This window comes from Notechis scutatus, chromosome 2 (genome assembly GCF_049901735.1).
Source record: "Notechis scutatus isolate UNSWTSFEM ecotype Mainland chromosome 2, rNotScu1.2, whole genome shotgun sequence".
In the NCBI taxonomy this organism is placed as follows: Eukaryota; Metazoa; Chordata; class Lepidosauria; order Squamata; family Elapidae; genus Notechis; species Notechis scutatus.
The window spans coordinates 156,335,182-156,358,059 of record NC_142010.1 but is presented as its reverse complement, the minus strand read 5'-3'; the positions used below and the strand labels follow the sequence as shown (position 1 = coordinate 156,358,059).

Sequence of the window (22,878 nt, the reverse complement as noted above, 5' to 3'; positions counted from 1 at the left end):
CTGATTGTGATCTGTGGTTTCCTCCGAATAAAAACTAAATCTGATAAGAACAAAGAAACTTGGGCAGGATTTAGGGTTTCTGAATTAGATTCTCAATTGCAGCAGTGACATGATATTTTACAGTTGATAGAGTACGAGACTGCCTTGTTCTATATACTTACTTCAAAATAAAATATACAAGATTCAGTATGATTTACTTCAATCACATAGAGTTGCATTTCTAAATATTTTTTTTGCTGCTAGGGAAGTTTTCCTCCTCTTATACTAAGATTTTCATCTCACCTCATTTTTTTTAAATATTATGTTTTACTGAGCTTTCAGAATTACAATAAAGAAAATAATAAATCTATAGCACTTTCCAGATCCTTTCCATACCATTCATTTGTAAAGCATAACTACTATGTTTTAGAGAGAGAGAGAAACAGATTGAGAGAGAGCTGTATTTGATTGGTGTTAATGTTCAGACATGCTAATTCTGTCAATCTTTTAAGTATTTATTAAGTAAATTTGTATAGTCAATAATTTCACAAAACATTGTTCTGAGTATAACTAAATGTCTATGGAGATTCTCAGTCATCCAGGTCAGGGTTGTCCCAAAGGTGCTTTTTTCCTAAGAGGTAACTGGGCTTCCTTGTTTTTTCTTTGAAGAAGTTTCACTTGTCATCCTGAAGAAGCTTCTTGGATGAGAAGTGAAATGTCTTTTAAAAAAACAAGAAAGTCCAGTTGCCTCTTTAAAAAGCACCTTAGGGATTGCTCTGAGTACTTTGATTTTTGTATGTCTTGTGTGGAAAAATATTTCCACTTATGATCCTGACTTTTAATGCAAATCTCTTTTCCCTAAACCATCATCACATACAGTAACAAACAAGAACATTAGACTTAACATATTGAATGAATGCAGACTCATTTTTGTTTGATTTTCTCACAACAATGTCCATTTGTGCACGTTTATTTCCATCAGAATCTCCCTGCTCCTTCAGTTTAGCCTGTTTCGTGTGTGAATTTTGTATTTACTCCAATCTTTATTTGAAACTCAGCTCCTTCCTTACTTCCTTACTTCCTTTTCCTTCCTTCCTTCCTAGAATATTGAAATATATATTTCAATATTATTGATATCAGCATATCCATAGATGGAATCATAATTGTATGTATATCTCATGTTCTGTTATAATGCAGAATATGTGGCAAACAGGAAAGAGTATAACGGCAAGAACAAAATACTGAACAACCACAACAATAAAAACAGGGTGTTTATATATCTATTAGTTAAGCAAAACCAGGAAAAGAAATTATAAATAGAATTTTCAAGCCAGCTAATCAGATTGCTAAACTACTTGGCAGTCTGTAGAAAATTCAGCCCCTTTCCTGTCAAATTAAATTTAACCCTGTAAAAAATTTTGTATTTCTCCAACCTGATCATTTGGGTTAATCTAACTAATACACAATCCAGTAAAACAGAGTATGTTAAAATACAAAGAAATGCTAAATGTTTAAAATACCACATGACACTTTACTGGGTTTGCTAAAACAGACAGCTATGGATAGTTTCTGGAAACCATGGCATCTTTGTTTCATTTAACATTTATAAAGCTTCTGTTGCTGAAAGTTCTCAACAGCACCCATGTGATATAGGATTTGGCCATTTGGGGGAACAGAGCTAATTGACCTATTTGTGATAAGTATTGTGATAAACAATGCATGTTTATCAGATTTTTCCTTTTTTGATGGAACATTCTTAGAATAAATTGTGTTTCCAGCTAAACCTTCAGTTCTAGATCTTTTTATGAATACAAGATTGCCCTTTTTAGATTGAACTTCATAACAGATTGTAACTCATCAAGCTAAATGTCTAAGTTATCTGTCACAGATGTATTAAACTTGTCTTGATGCCTCCTGAAACTGCCAAGGAGTTGGAAATTGAAATACCTGCTGAACGTCAATGTATTAACTGAGCTTTGTTTGGCTAGATGAGCCCATAAAGAAAAGGGTATCCTATATGAAACAGGAATAAATTTAAAGTTGAGATAAGAGCTGCTAAATGATTAGTATTTCTCTTTTAAATAAAACTTCCCTCAAGTCAAGTTTGATTCCTCGTGACTAACTGGAGACATCAGTGTGGTTTTTCTTGACAATAATAAGGAAGTGGGTTGTCACTGCTCATTTTCAAGATGTACTTTTGTTTTTCCAAACAAGCCTACGCTCCAGGATTCCTGGTAGTTTTCCATCCAAAAACCAACCAAATTCAATGCTGTTTAGCTTTTCAGTATCAGCCAAATTCTACGTGATGCTGTTACTTGCTCCTGGAATGATATTTCATCCATGTCTGTGTGCATGCTAATAGATCACATGATGTATTGTTTTAATTTACTGTTTGGGGAAACAGTTTATCCACAGCTGAATACTTCAGCGTAAATATGTTGATATCAAATTTATGTGTTTAGGGGCTGGGTGTTGGCACAGAGCTTCTGAAATTTAGCTGTGGATCAGATTAAACCTCATATGTAGGAGCCAAATAAAACTGAGGCCTTGCCCATCACTTTACAGCATTTTCTAATCTCATACGTAATTTTCAGAAAATTATAAATGAGGGTTCCAGCGTCTCTGGGAATATTTGGCATCAAATATTGTATAAATGTGCATGACAACAGAAAAACCAAAACCACCTGCTCTTATTTACAGACTCTGTCTTTACATAATCCATTACTTCCCAAAGATGAGTTGCCTGACACCTTCAGGACATACAAGCCTTTAGAGACAAAGGCTGGGAATGCTTTCAGTAAAATTGCAATTGCTTAGCTTTATATCACAACTATGTCTAAGGTGCAATCTTTCATTTCCTAGCAGAACTTGGGATTTTTTAATCCTGCTGCTTCTCTGGTGGATCTACAGAAAATGAAAGAAACAACATAGAACAACTTTCTTCCAGGAAGAACCCATTAAGATTCATGAACATTTAATCCAGCTTTCTGATTTTAATAGTAGTTAGCCAGATGCCACTGCAGAGCACAAGACCCACAAACACACTAGTACAATAGCTCACTCCTATAGCCAGTATTTGGAGGTAGGTTTCTTCTAAACATGGACATTGTTGTTTTTTACCAACCATAGCTAATACCAACTTATAGTCCACAAACTTGTGTAATCCTGTTTGAAATAGTTTGTGGCTGTTACCGCATTTTAAGGGAGCAAATTCAAACACTCTTAATTGTATGTTGTATAAAAAAGGAACTTTCTTTTGTCTGCCTTGAATCAACCACTCATCAATTTTGCTGGGTGATTGTGTACTCTAGTGTTTTGAGAGAGAGAGAAAGATGTCTACTGAACATCCTGTTTTTAGTTACTGTTCTCTTAATGTCATAGAGTATACGTTAGGAATCTTCTAGAATCTTCTAGTCTTTTATTGATAATGTATTTATGATGGCATAAAGTTTTATATCATGTTCATCAGATGTAGTTAATATTACCTTGAGAGTTCATATTATCTTGAGATATTATCTTGCACCTAGATTAAACATTGGTTAGGAAAATGGATCAATTGTAGATATTGAAATAAAAAGGAAATTAAATTTAAAAAATGAGAATTATTTCTTGAGCCATTACAAGAACAGGGTGCCTTTAAGTCAGTTTGGGCTCTTGGACAATTTTATGTAGTTTTCTTGGCAAGGTTTCCGAAGTGATTTGCCATTGCCTGCTTCCTAGGGTTGAGGCAGGATGACTGGCCTAAGGTTACCCAGCTGGCTTTGTGCTTAAGGCAGGGCTAGAACTCAGAGTCTCCCTGTTTGTAGCCTGCACCGTTGACCTCTATACCAGATCGGCTCTCTGTTGCAAGAGGAGAACCAGGTTAATATATGATAGCCAAAGATCAGAAGAAGCCTGATAGCATATCTAGAGGTTTTCTGTATAATATGCTGTTGACAGGCCCATTGTGTAGTTTTATTGTGACATCAAGGAAGTGGGCTTCTATAGATTCATTGAAATTAAGGTTGATGGTGGAGTGGAAGTTATTGAGCTCTCGATGGAATTCCATGGAAAGTGTTTACTGTGGGTCCAAATCATGAAACTTTTATCAGAGGGCTCTTTGGGGGTAGAAGTTGAAATGTTTTTCTGGTTGAGCTATGAAGATGTTGGCATGTTGTGGAGCCATGCAGAGTCTCATGGTTGTGCCACTAATTTATAAATATATGCTGTCTCCAAAACTAAAAAGTTTTCACTGGGCACAAAAGAAACTGTTGTACTGGATGGTTAAAAGAAAATCCTTTGTCTTTATTCAAATCACAGATAAGAGCTGAACATATTGATATATTGTACTCCCTTCTTTGATGTGGAAATATGCCCTTGATGTTTTACTTGAGTTTAGCCACCTTGAGATCAGCTGCAAGCTGTCTTTAAATACTGGTTTTGTATATTGCCAGTATTGGTATTAGGTTAATATCTGACATAAAATGTATTGGATGATTGTGTGGTAGGAAATCAAATCAAAAATAAATATATGTACAGGTAGTCCTTGACTTACAACCATTCATTTAGTGACCATTCAAAGTTATAATGGCATTGAAAAAAGTAACTTATGCCCATTTTTCACACTTATGACTGCTGCAGCATCCCCATGGTCACGTGATTAAAATTTGGAGACTTGACAATTGGTTCATATCTATGATCCAGTGTCCCAGGATCGTGTGGTCACCTTTTGCCACCTTCTGACAAGCAAAGTCAATGGGGGAGCCAGCTTCACTTCACAACCATGTTCCTAACTTATCAACTGCAGTGATTCACTTAATAGCTGTGGCAAGAAAGGCTGTAAAATGGAGCATAACTCACTTAACAACTGTGTAGTAACAGAAATTTTGGCTTCAATTGTCATAAATCAAGGACCACCTGTGTGACATTGGAAGATAAGCAAATACGCACGCCTGATATTTTTGGTGACATTATTGATTAGATCCTATATTAGCATTGCCAGAGTTGATACAGAAAGGCCATTGGCATCTGGCTCTGATTCAGAGTTTGGATCTATGACTATGTCTAGGTTCACAGAATCTGCTAAATTACAAAGAAACCACACGAATGGTTTAGTTGTCTGAATCCAGACATTGTCATTTCTTTAGTAACTTGGTTAATGGAAGGTTTAATGGAAGGTTACCATATGATTCCCTGTGGCTTAGCATTGCTAGTAATATTTTAGGCTCCAGAGAGGAAAAGGTAATTGACAAGACAGTAGGCGTCTGTTTCCATCCTCAGAAGACTTAACTCCATAGATTGGAATGATACCCAAATGCCTTGCAATCTCAGAAAGGAATAGGTTATGTTCAGGACAATGAAGGGGATCCTTTTTTTCCTTCCCGTATTGATATTCATGCTCTGAAATATATGACCAAAGTAACATATGTTTGAGCTATAGTATTCCTAAGTGTGTACATTTGGAGAGGAGAGAGGAGAATTGGACATTTTGTGATTAAATTCAGTTTTAGCTATTAAGCCTCAAGGCAGATATGATAGTGGTTCTGTTCTTTTCCAGAGCTAAAGAAACAGACATTGGTGCCATCTGGCTGAGTGATTGTTAGGGTCTTAGGAACACTTCTGCAGGGGACTTTTAAGTGCTTCTGGAGGGCAGGAGCTGTACAAAAATGCATGCAACGTTAATATAACTTCTATCTTATGTGTTATTCATTTCGTTAAGATCCTGATCTTAGCATTTTGAAAGTAGAAGTTGTGACTATTGAAATTCCAACTTTCAGGTCCCAGCAGGTAATAATAGCATCTGGCTGACCTTGCCTGAGCTTGGGAACGAAGCAGGGTTGGGTGTGGTCGTTCATTGGATGGGAGACGATAAGATCTTTGAAGGGATTGAGCAACTGAATATCAACAGGCTAGACTGGCGAGTCAGAAAATACTTCGGGAGGAGGTGAGAGCAAGCCATTTGCTTGTTATCACCCCAAAACCTGCCTTGCTTTCCTGCCTTTTGGCAGTTTGGAGAGCGACGACTCAGCAGCGCTTCCGCCCCCCCCCCGCCCCCCCAGCATGTGGTGGGATGGGCTCAGAGGTCCTGAGGTACTATGATACACCGGTGGCAATTCAAATCAGAACCAACTTTCTGCCACTGGTTTGAGGGGAGGGCTGCAAGGTCTGACCCAGGAGGTACTGAGGTACTATGATACACTGGTGGCAATTCAAATCAGAACCAACTTTCTGCCACTGGTTTGAGGGGAGGGCTGCAAGGTCTGACCCAGGAGGTACTGAGGTACTATGATACACTGGTGGCAATTCAAATCAGAACCAACTTTCTGCCACTGGTTTGAGGGGAGGGCTGCAAGGTCTGACCCAGGAGGTACAGGATACACTGGTGGCAATTCAAATCAGAACCAACTTTCTGCCATTGGTTTGAGGAGGGCTGCAGGTCTGAGGTACTGAGGTACTATGATACACTGGTGGCAATTCAAATCAGAACCAACTTTCTGCCACTGGTTTGAGGGGGCTGCAAGGTCTGACCCAGGAGGTACTGAGGTACTATGATACACTGGTGGCAATTCAAATCAGAACCAACTTTCTGCCATTGGTTTGGGAGGGCTGCAAGGTCTGACCCACTGAACTACACTGGTGGCAATTCAAATCAGACTTTCTGCCACTGGTTTGAGGGGAGGCTAGGTCTGACCCAGGAGGTACTGAGGTACTATGATACACTGGTGGCAATTCAAATCAGAACAAACTGTCTGACCCAGGAGGTACTGAGGTACTATGATACACTGGTGGCAATTCAAATCAGAACCAACTTTCTGCCACTGGTTTGAGGGGAGGGCTTCAAGGTCTGACCCAGGAAGGATGGTATGGAGAAAAGCAAAGGTGTGCTGCATTCTGTAGCTATCAGAGGAAGAGTTGAAAGAGATAAGATGCCTTGGAGGGTTTTGTGGCCGGAGAAGAAACTTTCCACCGCACCAGAGAAAACAAGGCGCGCAGCAGACGAAGCGCAGCTGATCAGTTCCCGAAAAGTAGCGGCTGGCTGGCAGTCCCCCAGCCTCCTTTGGCTAAGTGAGCATTATGCAATAATCAGCCCCTCCTTCTTGACCTTGATCGCCTGAAAAACAAAGAGAAAGAAACCTACCCGTCTTCTCCCTCCCCCCTCCCCGCCGCCCGCAGAACCACGTCCGTCGGTCTGTCCCAAAGCGCCTCAGGGGAAGAAAAGAAAAAGGGAGGAGGGGGGCGCTCACGGGACTCCTCCGTAAAGCCGCCTGGAGGCCAAAAAGAGTTTTGGCTTCGGAAAGAGCAAGGAAAGGAGGTCGCGCAGGAGGGCTCGTCGGGGTGGAAGAGATAACCGCCCGGCGCAGGTCTAGGTCTCCCATTGGGGGATCCGTGGCATCCTTCGGAGGAGAGGCGGCTCCGGCCAAACAGGGCGATGGTGAGCAAGCGTGAACGTGGCCCGCGTGGGACCCGGGAGCCAGGCGCCCGGCAGCTGAACGACAGAGACGCCTGGAGGGGCGGAGCGGGCTTTGGACGGCACCGACCTGAGCCGTAGCGGAGGCCGGCAGAGGGTGCGCTCCGCCGTACCCCTCCGGGGCTGAATTGGAGGAAGGAGCTCCGGCCGCAGACAGGTCACAAAGGCTTGAATGGGAGGGCGGAGGTGAGACGAGGCTAATTAGGCTCTTTAATTCAGGGGTCTCCAACCTTGGCAAGTTTAAGCCTGGAGGACTTCAACTCCCAGAATTCCCCAGCCAGCTTTGCTGGCTGGGGAATTCTGGGAGTTGAAGTCCTCCAGGCTTAAACTTGCCAAGGTTGGAGACCCCTGCTTTAATTCACATGTGTTACCTCCTCCCTTGCGAGACAGCTGCAGAAGGGCGATTGGACCGTTTTAAATGGTCTGAGTTACATTTTACAATCCCTCTTGTTCGAAGTTTAAAGTACTTGTAAAGGGTTTCCCGTTTTCCATCGCGCATGCCAACTGATAAAAGTGGGAATCTTATATTCGAAATGGTTACATCGGGAAATGTTGTTTCGGATTAAGGAATGCCTGCCTTTGGTGTGTGGTGTTGTTGTTTTTTGACGTAGCAAGAAAACAGGGCATCTCTGCTACTACTATGACAATTCTTTGCAGTTCGTGACATTCATGGGCACATCGAACAGCTGTATCAGGCAGAAATTCTGCAGCCATTTGGAACATTTTTAAATATATAATTTATTTAATTTATGTCCATAACACCATATGGAAGAAAGTCTACCTATGAAAATTGAAATTGAAATTGAAGATGTTAAAAGGCATCAGAAGAACTCCTCCTCCTGTCCCCCCAAAGAAAAGAAACAGAAAGCAGATACTTTTAGGAGCAGCTTTTAGGAATGCTAGCTTGGAATACTTTTGCTCAGGAAAGCAGTGTCTAAATGGGTAATGTTGATTGGTTCCTGCTTTCAACAAGATTATATAGTCCCCCCCCCAAAAAAAAATATTTGTCCCCTGCACTGTGGCACCTGTCACAGACAGAAGTTTCTTGAATATCAACATACTTTCTTCTCTCCCTTTTTCTCATTTACACATTTACAAATGTAATGCTCTAAGAATCTAGATGATCTCTGTTGCACTTTTTTGGCCTTTAATTTTTGCTTGAAATTCAGCCTTGTAAAGTCTGTTGTGTGGGGTTTTGCTCTCCCTTCCCCAAGAATTAGTCCATGATGCCTTTTTCCATGCCACATTAATGAAAACCTTGTATAAGCCCATTCCCAACACTTTTGACACTGTTCTATGTTGGCATGAACTTTACCCAAACATTTAATGCAAGCCTCTGTTCTTCCTACCCTGCATGTGATATTTTTGTCATCCTCTATTTAAAAAATAATAATAATTTGCTTAATACCCCCTGGGAGAGACAACAAACACCCTTGTGCCTTTTGGGTACCCAATTTCAACTAGTAAGGCATTTCAATATTATGAAAGACCTCTGTCTACATTCCCAAAGGCACAGACTTGGGAAGGGAGAGGGGAGGAGTGCTTCCTGGATACCCAATGGAGCAGACAGGAGAAGCATTGAGAGAAAAAGCATGTTATGTTATTGTACAGAGCACCATTGATTAGCCCCCTCTTCTGCCCCTGCAGCTGTGCAGTGGTCATCTACTACTACTCCTGGCAAGTATTCCTTATAGCTTTCTGCTGAAAAACTACGAGGAGGATGAGGATGAAGATGATGACCTGTCACTGTCAACATCCCAGCCCCGTGGGGACCCTGCCCAGAATGTGTCTGTTTGCCCAGCTCAATGCACGTGCCCGACAGAGGAGACAGTGGATTGTGGTGGCCTTGACTTGCACATCTTCCCCAGCAATATCTCTACGGACATCCATCATCTTTCATTGCAGGTGATGTTACCCTGATACCTATTGGGGCAGATAATGAGCTTTGCTCTGTGGGGTAAAATATTAGTTCTCAGAAACTGCAGGTGCGCAGAGAAAGAAGATACCATGATGGTATGGATGCCTTCCTACCCTTGTTATACAGTGCTGATCTTCCTTCTGTAGAATAATCAGTTGCAAGAGCTACCCTACCATGAACTATCCCGTCTGATCAACCTACGAACCCTCAACCTCCATGACAATCTGATCACCTCTGATGGTAAGCCAGCGTTCCCAGGTATTTCCTGGGAATCCTTCCGTTTAATGTACACAAGCAGTAGTTAATCAGTTTAAGATCATTGTCCTCTTTAAGGGTAAATGGATTGGTGGGTGGAAGGGCTCTTTGAAATGTAAAGTATCACTTGCTTTTCTTCCATGAATAGAGGGTTAAAAACCAGTTGAACTGGTTAGAAGGCGGCCAGTCTACCCTCAATCGTGGAAGCTCATTGGGTGACTGTGGGCCAGTCACTTCCTCTCAGTCCAATCTCATCTTACAGGGTATTTAAAGCAAAAACAGGAGGGTGTGCTACATACAATATGCTGCTTTAGCTTATATAAAAGGCAGGATAGAACTCAAGCATATTTTACAGGAAAGGGGGCTGCTCTGTGTGGAAGGGCTGATAAATAGCAGCTTAGTCTCACTCATAGCTGACTAAATCAGCAGGAGACTGCAAACCAGTTTTCTTTACTTTCTGAGCATGGCATGAGCGGATAGGGAGAGGTGAATACCAAGTAGATGAGTGGATACTGAGAGGTCTTGCATGGGGTAAGAAATCTAACTGACACAGCAACTTAGGCAGGACCCCAAATATAGACAGACCTTATTCTAGTTTGTCCCATTTTAAAGGTCTCCCAGATGAAGCCTTTGAATCACTGCAGTCACTTCAGTACATCTACCTGGCCAATAACAAGGTGAGCATATTTAGATCAATAAGTGCATACGGTGTAGTGATGTGGGTTTTTACTTGCACAAACACAGAAAAACACAAACATCAGCAAAGAAGATGGGAAATGCTAAATTAAGGAACTACAAGATGAAAAAATTAGGCTCTGAGATTTCTATATAAAAATCAAATGCTTAATGGATAAGAACTAGGATTGTTTAAAAGAAGGAATCATTGATATTTTTTTATTATATTTTTTGCCCACTTTCCCTCCAAAGGACTCAGGGTAGACCACTGGACCATGGTCACCATGCACAATCACTACTTCTCTTCACCTGGCCAAATCTGACTGGTTTAGTAAGCAGGGTTTTTACTTGGTTAGTACTAGAATCGGAGACCACCAAGGAATACCAGGATTGTAGGCTAGAGTCTGAGAAGCAAAACAAAAAAAACAAAAGCAAAACTAGATGAAGGCAGTGGCAATCCAATTCCATATTATTGCCAAGAGAACTGCATGGTTATGTCTATGTAGCCACTAGGCATCAATCTCGATTCAAATTTTTTTTTTTTCCTCTCCCAGAAATATATAACTTCTTCGGCTGATCACCACCACCCCACCCAAAAAAAATTAAAAATGGACATGATTTATGCCAAGATGGAACACCTCCCTTTCTATTTAGGTTTCTAAATTTAAATTGGATTTCTTAGATAGATTTATTTGGATTTTCAAATTGTTGAATCAATTCAGAAAAACAATATCCTTGTAGAAAATCCCATCAAATTATCTTTAATTTTCAGACTATTTGCTCAATCTTTTTTCTAACCCTTCGATAATAGTCACCGCTCCAAACTCAAATCCCAGGCAGGGGATTATAGCCATGCTAACTATCCTGAACATGCTTTGGCATGCTCTGTGGTAGAATACTGGCTTTACCTCTCAAATCCAAGGAGAAAATAAAATTAAAAAGGCAAAATTGAAAAAAACAAACCAAATTTAAAGCAATAACCAAATGCAACAAAGACAGTGGAAAATTAATGTATAAAACCTACAAAATCAGGATTTGACAACCAAAGAATGAGGAAATTTAAATGAAACAGACTAAAACTGCATGAGTGATAAATTATGAATAAGGAAAATAAAAATAAAAACATATAAAAAATCATGTCATCACTCTACGGTTAGGATTTTTAATGCCTTCTTGCAGAAAGTGCAGCAAATAGAAACTTTGCAACTCTATTAGGGATAACAGGGTTCTGAACTGTGAGTAGAAAAGTAGCTTCACCCTCATTTTTGTTAAGATTTGGTAAGAATAGGCCTGCCTGAAGTCCTACTGTACTTCCCATCTAACACCACTGAGGGTAACTTCATGATTGAATTTATTTCCTGCAATACTTCTTTGTTATTTTATTTACAGCCCGTATATAAGAAAATATGGAACAGTAATAACACACTAAAAGATCTCTATAAAAATAGAATAAAAATACAAATGGAAGGAAGCTAGATAAATTTCAGCATTCTTAAAGTACAATAAATAAAAATTTTATTGTCATCAATAAAAAGGCATACGTATCTCCCTCTTATATTCTTTTGCTCTCTCTATTATCCTTCTTAAGTATTAGTTATCTGGTGTCTTTCTTTTCTGAAGCCTAACTAGTTTTCTGCATTATTGGAATTTTGGTATTTATTTGTTCAATTGATATAGCCACCCATTTCACAAAATAAGCAATTCTTTCTTCTTTAGGAACTCCTACCATTCTTAAGCTGTTTTCTCAGTAGCTTCTCCATCTCATATTTGTTCTGAGTTTGTTAACATTTGCTTTTTTGAAGTCGAAGATATGTATTTGAGTATGCTCGGTTTAACTTGCTCCTTTTTTCCCTTAGTTCAGCGGAGTCTTTCCTACTGGTTAACAGCAAGTCAAGAACCGTTTGTGCTTTCTCCATCTTTTGAAGGAAAAGTTTGTTCAGAACTTGTTTTATCTTCAAAAGTTCCAGTAATTACATTTCCAGACATCTAATCCTCATGCTCCTGATTGATACTATTGTCTTCTGTCCTTGCTTCTCTTTTGTTTTCATATTAAGGTTGCTTCTACTGTGCTGCAAATTTATTTCCAGTTGATTCTAGGCAAGAAGACCTGCTGCATACATTGCAAATCATAGTTGCACACTGTTCAGTTTCTTTTTCTTCTTCGAGTATTTATTTACAGTAGAAATGTTTTTATTTCATTTTCTAACTCTTTTTAGAATCATACTTTAGTTAAGTACTTGACTCTTGATTTAGATTAAAATTTGTTAGTGACTCTCCCTTAAACTGCCTCGACAGACCCCTGTTAATTTCCACTGTTCGCTTGCTCAGTGATCTCTTAGCTCTTTAGAATCTATTTCATATAATTTATCCACTAGTTAAAATCTGGTATACCAAGCAAATTAATTTTCAAAGTTTAACCCATATATTAACATAAATAGTTTATTATTCATGCACAGCCTGAACCTAGACTGGATTATATTTCTCCTTATGGTTGGTTTTGCTGTTATGTTTATGTTGCTTGAAGCAGAGGTTCAGTAAAGAAGCATTCTCTTCACAAAACTGCATTTAACTTTCTGCATTGCACCTAATCAATTTTTCCTCTTAATTACAGGTTTTTCCTTTCTTCTAACTTTTTCATTCCAATCACTCAGTACTACCGGTAGCACATCTATCTTGATATCATATTCAGCACCTCCTGCAATTTGCTATGGGCTTGTTTGGTATCTTTCATCACTGTATCTGTAGTTGGTGCATTTGGTTATACAACATCAATGTTAATTGAATGTCCACTAATTTTAATAGATGCTACTGTGTCATTTATTGGATTGTAGTTGAACCCTCACTTTGCAGTCTTTTTTGAATATTATGGCCACTTCACTTGATTCCATCATATGCTTTCATGTCCTGTATCATGCTCTCCAGTCCATCTCTGTTCATATTATTAAAGCACTCATTTTAATATGCTTTATTTCCATTTTGACCATCTTGTGTTTTTCTTGGTTCACGTTTCCCATTTTCCATGTTCCAATTGTATACATAAAATGAGAAAATCTTCCTTCAGTGCATATCTTCACATTTCTTTTCCAGCTATCTGTAGCACCACAGTTCCTACCCCACACACTACGCATTGTGGACCTTGCTGCCAACTGCCTGACGTGGCTCTATCCACTCACCTTTGGGCATAAGCCTGGTCTCAGGTAAAGTTAAGAGAAAAAAAATCCCCACATTTTATTAGAAGTAAAGCCAGACTACAAGGTGCTGGCCAACTCCTTGTAAAGCTACATAACAAGAATGGCACCCTGGGCAGGGGGTGGGAGGATGAGAATGATGCCAATTTTCGGAAAACTCAAGGCACTGGAAATCACACCATCTGCTCAAGCAGCAGCAAAAGGCCTGACCTGAATTACTAAATAGGGAAGGTTGAAATTCTTTATCAAAGAGAGGTACACAGATAAACTCTGTAAGACATGGCAGAAACCGGGACAAATAGGGTAAGGTGGTGTGTGTAATCCCTGGGCTCTTGGCTGGCCAATGTTGCTTGTTGGGAAAGTAGAATACAGCTTATGGCCATAATTGAGTCCCAAATTTCTGTTGCTAAATGAGACATTTGTTAAGTCAATTTTGCCCCATTTTACGACCTTTCATGCTGCATTTGTTAAGTGAATCACTGCAGTTGCTAAGTTAGTAACACGATTGTAAAATGTATTCCTTACTGCTTGTCAGAAGGTCACAAAAGGTGATCACATGACCCGGGACACTGAAATTGTTATAAATATGAACCAGTTGCCAGGCGTCTGAATTTTGATCACATGACCATGGGGATGCTACAATCTTCTTAAGTGTGAAAAGCAGTCACAAGTCGTTTTTTCAGTGCCATTGTAACTTGGAACAGTCACAAAACTACAACTATCTGTTGTAAGTTGAGGACTACTTGTACTCAGAAGAGAAGAATATGCCCTACAAGTGCAATCTTTTACTTCTATCCCTTCAAGATACTTTAGTGCCAATATATCTCTAGGATATTACTCTAGGCTAATTTTAATGTGTTCTTTCCATTTTTTTTTTCTCTCCATTCAGGTCTGTTTATCTGCACAACAATTACTTGAACAACACTGGTCTGTCCTTTAATGCTTTCAATGGCTCGGATGCTGTCAGCACCCTGATCCTTTCCAACAATCTGCTCACCTATGTGCCCCAGAATTTGCCCCGTGGTGTTGTTCGCCTCCATTTGCAGGTCTGTAGCTGTCTCCCATCCTGTCAGGGTAGGAAAAAAAGGTTGGCCGGAACCATATGAACTGGAAAGCTCTAAGAGAGAGTGCCGTTAGCAGAAAGAATGCAATCTTTTGTTTTGTTAAACTCAGTTTTTCAATTGTTTCTCAATTCTCAATTGTATAAGCTCACCCTCCATGGTGAAGCACCTGGAACGGATTGGAAAGCACCTGAAAAGTGGCACAACACATATGCTCACAATCTTTTGTATGTTGTGAATTCCCTGTCAGTTCTTCTCTGCTTTGTTAAAAAGAAATGTTAACTGACAATCAGAGCTAATTCTTTTTTAGGAAACACAATGATGGGCTAATGTATGAAACCTACAGAACCATGAAAACTGCTCTTGAATGGTATCCCTTCAGAATGTATCCCTTCAAAATGCACTTTCCTTGTCTGAGGAAACTATGTTTTATTTGTTTATTATCCTGCCTTTATTATTTTTATAAATAACTCAAGGTGTCAAAATATCTAATATAGGTAGCCCTTGACTTACAACAGTTCCTTTAGTTCAAAGTATGACAGCACTGAAAAAAAGGACTTATGACCATTTTTCACACTTATGACCATTGGGACATCCCTACATGATCACATGATCAAAATTCAGATTCTTGTCAACTGACTCATACTTATGACAGTTGCAGGGTCCTGGGGTCATTATCTTTTGCAACCTTCTTACAAGCAAAGGCAGTGGGGAAGCCCAATTCATTTAACAACTGTGTTACCAACTTAACAGCTTAACAAGTGAGGCAAGAAAGGGCATAAAATGAGGAAAAGTTCACTTAGCACATCTCACTTAGCAACAGAAATTTGGGGCTCAATTGTGGTTGTAAGTCGAGGATTACCTGTACTCTTTCTACTTGTACTAGATAAACCATATTACTTGACTATTGGAAAATGTCTAAGCATGAAAAGATGCACATTCTTCCATGTTCTCTAAGTCTTAATTATGAGCAAATATATTCAAGAATGCAGGTTTCTGTGCAGCTGGACTCAGTCCTGGAAGGTTAAAATTGGTTTCTCTATTTAATATAAACTGCCGGAAAAGCCAAGGAGATTCTGAGGAAGATGCCAGATTTGTGATTAGTTCCCGCAGTCCAGCCATGGGTGTTCATTTCCTATTTATTCTGCTTCTGCACGATAGCAATACCGCAAGAGCTTTTTGGCCATTCTCATCTATAACCCCGTTCTAAATTGTTGGGGGAACGAGAGTGGGGCATTTCTTTGACCACAAGACTTCCTTTTGCAGAATAATCACATTTCTCGTATCCCTAAAGGGGCCTTGAGCAGCCAGGGGCGCCTCCGGGAGCTTTACCTGCAGAACAATTATCTATCCAGTGAGGGCCTGAGCCATCCCACGTTCAGGTAAGAATGGTAAAAAGTGAAACTGGGTCTGGCAAACAGCAGTATAATTTAAAACTTCCGGATTTTGAATAGGCAACTTGCTTGAGAAGGGGGCCTTGGAAGACTCTCCAGGCTGTTCATCAGGCTTATCCTGTATCTCTATAGCAAGCTGAAGAGCCTCGAATACCTGGACCTTTCCAACAACAACTTGACAGAGGTGCCTGCTGGTCTTCCTGCCAACATAGTAATACTACATTTGGGCCGAAACCACTTGAAGGGACTACCACCAGAGCGTCTCAGCCGCGTGCGAGGCCTGCAGTATCTCCTATTGCAAAGCAATGCTTTAACAACTTCAGGGATGCACCCAGAGGCCTTTGCCCACTTGCGCTCCCTGCATACCCTCCATTTGTACAATAATCAGCTGGATGGAATCCCACCTGGACTTCCGCGATGTGTCCGATCCTTGATGCTGCTGCATAACCAGATTGCTCGCATTGGCTTGAATGACTTTGCGACCACGTATGCTTTGACTGAGCTCAATCTGAGTTACAACCGGCTTTATAGTGCCCACATCCACCGTCTGGCCTTCCGCAAGCTTAGGCTCCTAGAAACTCTGGACATCTCTGGCAATAGGCTCACGCTTCTCCCTGCTGGGTTGCCCACCAGTCTTCAAGTCCTCAACCTTCAGAAGAATCAGCTCAATGCTCTTTCTCCAGAACGGTTAGTTAACCTCACCGTACTTAAAGAGCTGCACCTGGCACACAACCGGCTGAAGATCAGCAGTATTTCTCCAGGGACTTGGCATGAGTTGCATGGGCTCAAGGTGAGGCAAGAAGGAACAGGGAGGGAGCTGCACAATGTATATTCATATGGCTAAAAAAGGTCATTTTAGGACAGCAAAATGGTAGAGCTGTTCAGAATAAACGCCTACGTGCAAGTAAAGCAAATTGGGAATTGACATCCAAAATTAAGTTAAAACAAATGCAAAATTACACACATGCAAAATTAAATTTGAATTTGCAAGTAACTTCATATCATATTTAGTTCATCTAGTAAAGTTGTTTTATTATGGATTCAGGATAGACAAAAGGAAAATGGATGGGGAGCAACAGGTTGAAACTAAGCCCTTGCAAAACCAAGTGGCTCTGGGTTTGGGGTTCATTGGCTTAATTACCTTTGGTCTTGGATGGGGTGGCACTACCCCAAATAGACCCTGTACATAATCTAGGGGTTTTTGTGGACTCACGACTCCTGCTTGAAGAGCAGGTGGCGGTCGTGGCCAGGAGGGCCTTTGTACAACTGTGGGTTGTGCACTAGTTACGCCCTTTCCTGGACCGACTGTCCCTCCTCTAGCCACTTCACGTCTTGATTATTGCAATGCGCTCTACATGGGGCTGCCCTTGAAGAACATCCAGAAGCTCCAGTTGGGGCAAAATGCAGCGGCCCACATGGTTTTGTGCAGACTCTGGTGTGCATGTTTCACCTCTCCTGCAGGAGCTGCATTGGTTGCCGATTTGCTTCCAGGTGCAATTCAAAGTGCTAGTTGTCACCTTTAAAGCCCTTCATGTCTTGGGACCAGGTTATCTGAGGGGAACATCTCTTGCTGGTCACATCTACCCTACCCATTAAGAGCGGGGAGGCAGAGAATGCTGCGTGGGACCCAGAAGAAAGGCCTTCTCTCTGGTGGCTCCTTCTCTCTGGAACATCATTCCCACAGAGATTAGAATGGCCCCCTAATACTCTTCTGGAAGGCACTGAAGACCTGGTTCTGCCAGTGGGCCTGGGGAACCCAGAGCGGGATGGCTCATGTGATCTGCGGTCGTCGGGCGTGGGGTAGGAGTTGGGGGTGATTTTTTATTTTTTTTCCACATTGTTCTATTGTATTTATTTATTAATGTATTATATTAATGTATTATAATTTATTTGATTCTTGTTGTTAGTTTTTATTGTTTTTTATTTTAAATATGGTTTTACATTCTGTAAGCCACCGAAAGTCGCCATGGGCAAATAGGCAGCAATATAAAGTAATTAATTAATTAATTAATTAATTAATTAAAAGCTGCTTTACATAGTGCATTATGAAAGTCTGCAGAAATTGTAGATTACATAGGCTTATGGAGGATAACTTATCTTCAGTTATTGCCATTGTAAATGACACCCAAACCTAATATTTAGTGGGTTTTTCCTTCCCAGCTCCTGGATCTGAGTTTCAATGAGTTGTCATACATTCCACCAGACCTTCCAGAATCACTGGAATATCTATACTTGCAACACAACAGAATTATTGTCATTAAGGCTGAAACTTTCCTCACAACATCCAAGATACGGGTCATCTCTCTCAGGTAAACGAAAAGCCAACTAACTGCCTTTTGTAGAAGAATGAATATCTAACGACTGTAGTCTGAATATTACATGCTTACAGCTCATAAATTATAGATCTGTGAGTTCGGTTTATGTGTAGCTCTTCCTCTTTAATACAACTTCTAACAAAACAATGGTATTTTCAATGAAAATAGCCTCCTTTGGAATTCCCTCCATTTTTTTTTTTAAATGTCAGGCTCCAGTTCCTGTGACATTACTCTACCCTCCTTGTTTTGTAGATCAAATCGCTTATTGGCAGCCAATGTGTCGGAAGAGGCATTTGCAGACCTTAAATTCCTGGAAGTAGTAGACCTGGCAGGCAACCCAGAGCCTATCAGCCTCTCTCTTCCGCAAGCTGGACACCAGGCCCAGACTCAAACGGCCACCTAGGAAAGCAGCCTGGAAGAGGTTAGATTTAGAGCTCACGGTGGGCCTAACTTGTAAGTTTGCATTCACCCTGTATATTCTTCAGCTCTTGCAGAATCATAAATTTCTGATCAGTGATATAAAAATTATTAAAATTCACTGATAACAGATTCCTTAATAGTTTTCAGCTGTAGAAGAGCTGGATAATGCAAGAGTTTACAGGAAAAAATAGTATAGAGTATCATCTCATGAGTGTATGCTTGAAAATTGACTACGAAGTTGAATGAGATTCATGTGAATGTACAAAGTAGCTTTTCATTTTCATTTACACAGCAAGTACGAGCAAAAATTGTGCCGTTCCCTACTATGGTGGTTGCCTTCAAGGAAATGTGTACAGTCCTTGCTTAACGACTAGCCACTTAGTGACTGTTCAAAGTTACAACGGACCCACAAAGTTACTTACGGTTTGCTTCCAGAGTTCTGACAATTGTACCTCCTCATGGTAACATGATTGCACTTGGGATGCTTGGCAGCTGGCTTGTATTTATAGCCATTTGCACTACAATTCTTGCTGGGTTTTGGCAGTACTTCCACTGGATAAAATGATTTTAATGACTGCTACATTGGCTTAATGATCCTGGCATTCACTAAATGATTGCTGGGGGAAAAAGTCATAAAATAACCACCACAATGTATGGTCATAAGCCAAGGACCACCTGCCATATACAAATATGACAGGGTGAAGAGTGCCCAAGTCAATGTTGAATCCCAGTAGATTGCCTGGACAAATCCCTGCTGTTTTTTGACAAGATTTCAAAAGTATTTGCCATTTCCTCCTTCCTAGGGTGGAGAGCTTGCCTGTGCCAAGGTCACCCAGTTGTTTTTGTATACAAGTTGAATTAGAACTGAAGGTTTCCTGGTTTTTAGATTACACCAAGCTGGCTTTCTGGTATGAATAGTATGATGTAAATGCCACCTGCTATTTGATACAACCTAGTTGCAGATAGATTGGTGGTTGACTTAATCATTTGTGCATTGCTTTTTAATAGTTTCCAAAAAATGTGTATGAGTGTAAATCCGGTGGTTAATAAACATTTATACAGTGTAATGAAACTGGAGCAAACTAAACATCGACAGAAGGTTAATTTTTTAATGTCTTCACCCAGTACTAAACTGATAGCAATGATTGTGCCAGATCCTACCAAAATAGGGTAGATAATCCCCTGCTTGGATTGTATCCTTGGATGAGGATCTCATTACCCAAGGCTTGTTTGGCAATTTTTATCATATTGAGCTTTCCCTTCCTACCCTAGTCTTTTCCCAATCGACAACACAGTTCAACCTGTGCAGTATTGCTGTCAGTGCTGCTTCCACGTGTGCAGAAGATCCCATGTTACAAATATAAATAGTCAATCTTTCTGGACACGTCACACCCACTGATTGTATCTCTTTCTTCTGCAGATTGCCATCCGGAATTCTCTGCACTACTCTACTTCCTTAGGCCTTTTGATGACTCTAATCTACCTGCCAGCTTCTGGAAGGGGTTCTGTTGTATAGTGTTTACTCTTGCGGTTTCAGTCAGTCAAATACAACAAAGCCAGTGCAAGCAAGCTGCTTTTCTTGGGAGCAAAACTGGAATGCTAAGTGCCAATGGATCTACATTTGGCTTGGCTAAGCTTTCCAGGAACTAAAGCGACAGTGATACCCAGAAGAAGCTAGTGCATCCTCCTGCACTCATTTGCAATATTGGCAGGGACATTCAGTGGAGCACTTCCCCCACAGTTCCTTCTGCATCACTTCTCATATGTATTGCCAATCTAATAGCCCAGCTGCTGCAGTGAGCTACAAAGTTGTAAATGCCAAGGTTTTCTTCTCCATGTGTGAAATGCTATTTAATTGTTTTGCAAAGGAGAAGATGACAGAAATGACAGCTAGGCTGTTCACTATCACATAGAATTTACTAGGCAGTGTTTTGATCTCCCACATTTATGACTGTTTGAATAGAGAGAAGATTGGACTAGAAGACCTTCAAGGTCCCTTCCAACCCTATTATTCTGTTCTAACTAAGGGTCCATCATTACAGGACTAAAGTCATAATAAGGCTTGTATTCTTCTATGGAAAATATAACTTCAATTGCAATCAAAGACACCATGCCTGTATCAAGGATGAAGCCATAGAAACTGAATTATTTTAATATTAAATGACTTCATAAGCTAAACTTGTATTAGCTTAACATATTAAACTGTTTTTATACAGAGATAGATGAGAAAAAAAAGAAATTGAAGTGATAACATAGATGGAAGACTCCATAAGAATGGCATATTATTGTTGAGCAGACACATAAACAGAATCCAGATTAAAATGAGGTTTGGAGAATTTATTACTGGTACATTAAATATTTTTTTGTTTTGAACAATCTTTCTCCCCTCCCGCCCTTAAAAATGTTTTATATTTATGTTATCCTATACATAAAATATAGCCATAACACAGATTTGCAGCCTTTCCTTTTAACATCAATTCTGAAAACCTGTGGCTGAGCAATAGTTTCAGAGACAGGCACTTTTATAAAAATGAGATTGTGAAAATGGGTCCGGAAAGAAAAGGGTATATGGTACATTTGTTTTCCTTTTATCATCTTTACAATAAACTAAAATTTGGTTTAAAAAGGTATGTAGGCGGAGGCAGGGAAGACCGCCTGGATACAACCCGCAGTTCATCACCTCATTTCATCCTGAGCAGCACAGCAGCAACAATCCTGAGTTAATTTCTTACACTCAAATCTTACAGCAAAAAAAGAACTAGGAAAGATCACATTTCCATCTGTCAAAGTGAATTATACAAAAAAAGCACCCCAACAGGTTCCAGCAGCCTCGCTCCTGTCTGTGTGTGGGGAAGAGGAACTAAGTGACACAGCCTCTCTCTAGAATGTATCAGGAAGTTGGGGTTATTAGACACCATCTTCCATTCCACAGAAATAACACAATTACATATAAGAAGAAAATCTAACCTGCATGAGACTACCATGAATGAATTTCATAAACCGTTTGTACACCAGAACTGAGAAAGTCTGCTCTGCTACTCTCTATACATTAAAGAAGGGAACCATCTCATTTAGCAGTCTCATAGATGCTTCATCTCTTGATCCCTCCAAGACAAGGTAGAAACGACGAGAAAGTGTATGTTACAGTCCAGACCCCTCAAAAAGTATGAGCCTTGTGGCTACATACTTCTCCACATTAGAGATTGTTTAAGGAGCAGGCTAGTGAGCTCTCGGTAGAGAAGGCTACCATGTATGCAGGGCCCCCTCAACTGGCATACAAGGCAGATTTAGAAGGCATGCAAGGCTGCACACACAAGGAATCGCAACCAGATCTCTTTGACCACTGAAAAGTGATGGCATGAACCAAAGGTCTAATTATTAGCTGTCCGTATACACCAATAAGGGCCAAAAAAACAACAACAGTGTGCAAAGTGCCTGGTGCAAAACAGAGCAGTAGCTATAAGGGAACCTTGGAAATGAATGCAGGCTATATGGCTTCTGAAAGAACCTCGTTAAACACACTGAAAGTGCCAAATTCCAAACTGGACCAACTCAGTTAATTTGGGATGGTTTGGAATCTTTCCATCACTGCAATTGATATCTATATTAACACACCTAAAACTATTAACTACCCTGGTCAGTGGAGAAAGATACCATGTGAACAGGACTTCTATCTCAACTGGTATACAAGGTAGATTTAAAAATTGGAATCCCGCGGGCATGGGCATACAAGACTTCACACACAAGGGTCTCCTTGACTACTGAGAAGGGGTTAGATTAGATCAGGCTAAAAAAAAACAGCTCAAGTGGCATGTGCAAAATGCTTAGTGCAAAAGAAGGAAGGAGTGATGGATGTAGCTATAAGGCACCTGTCACATAGATTGTCTCTCTTCAGGTCGTTGGGGTTATAATGGTGAATCTATTACGGTGAAGCCTAGGAAGAGTTTTCTGCAAAGTCAATTAATCAAGATTCAGCTTGTGGCATTACTGATCCATCAGCATTCAGCCTATGCATTTTGGTCTTTCCACTATCCTTCACCTGTAACAGTGAAAAGACCATGCTTGAAAGCATTGTTGTTTGGATAGATAATTTAAGTGCTTTAGCGTCACTTCTGAAACTTCTGCAGCTGAAAGACAAAAACACGAACATCAATGTTTCCAAGAAAAGAGAAAAGTAAACCATCTATGGTATTCATAAGAACCAGTTTGGTCCAGTAGTTAATGGC

The 22,878-nt window shown here is 40.2% G+C and overlaps 2 protein-coding genes across 4 annotated transcripts in view; one reads left to right on the top strand and one right to left on the bottom strand.

The window, feature by feature from the left end:
• Window positions 1-1,886: 1,886 nt before the first annotated feature.
• Window positions 1,887-21,103, top strand: PODNL1 (podocan like 1). The gene is made up of 13 exons (XM_087954203.1): window positions 1,887-1,941; window positions 5,678-5,745; window positions 7,508-7,612; window positions 9,074-9,331; window positions 9,491-9,584; window positions 10,212-10,276; window positions 13,362-13,471; window positions 14,352-14,508; window positions 15,790-15,905; window positions 16,050-16,707; window positions 18,078-18,226; window positions 18,485-18,685; window positions 20,073-21,103. The coding sequence occupies exons 1-12, from the start codon at window positions 1,887-1,889 to the stop codon at window positions 18,633-18,635; spliced, it is 1,986 nt and encodes a 661-aa protein (XP_087810329.1). The 3' UTR covers window positions 18,636-18,685; window positions 20,073-21,103.
• Window positions 20,975-22,878, bottom strand: part of CC2D1A (coiled-coil and C2 domain containing 1A) — a 51,817-nt gene continuing 49,913 nt past the window's right edge. For all 3 annotated transcript variants that reach the window (XM_087956967.1, XM_087956968.1, XM_087956969.1), the window contains exon 30: window positions 20,975-22,779. In XM_087956967.1, the coding sequence (XP_087813093.1) occupies window positions 22,759-22,779 (21 nt within the window). In that variant the 3' untranslated portion in view covers window positions 20,975-22,758. The remainder of the gene's footprint in view (window positions 22,780-22,878) is intronic.

Bases quoted from the DNA above. Each gene is read 5' to 3' on its own strand.
- PODNL1 (XM_087954203.1), top strand. From the start codon at position 1,887: ATGCCTCCTGAAACTGCCAAGGAGTTGGAAATTGAAATACCTGCTGAA. The intron at 16,708-18,077 runs GTGAGGCAAGAA...TTTCCTTCCCAG, and splicing joins ATGAGTTGCATGGGCTCAAG to CTCCTGGATCTGAGTTTCAA. The intron at 18,227-18,484 runs GTAAACGAAAAG...CTTGTTTTGTAG, and splicing joins ATACGGGTCATCTCTCTCAG to ATCAAATCGCTTATTGGCAG.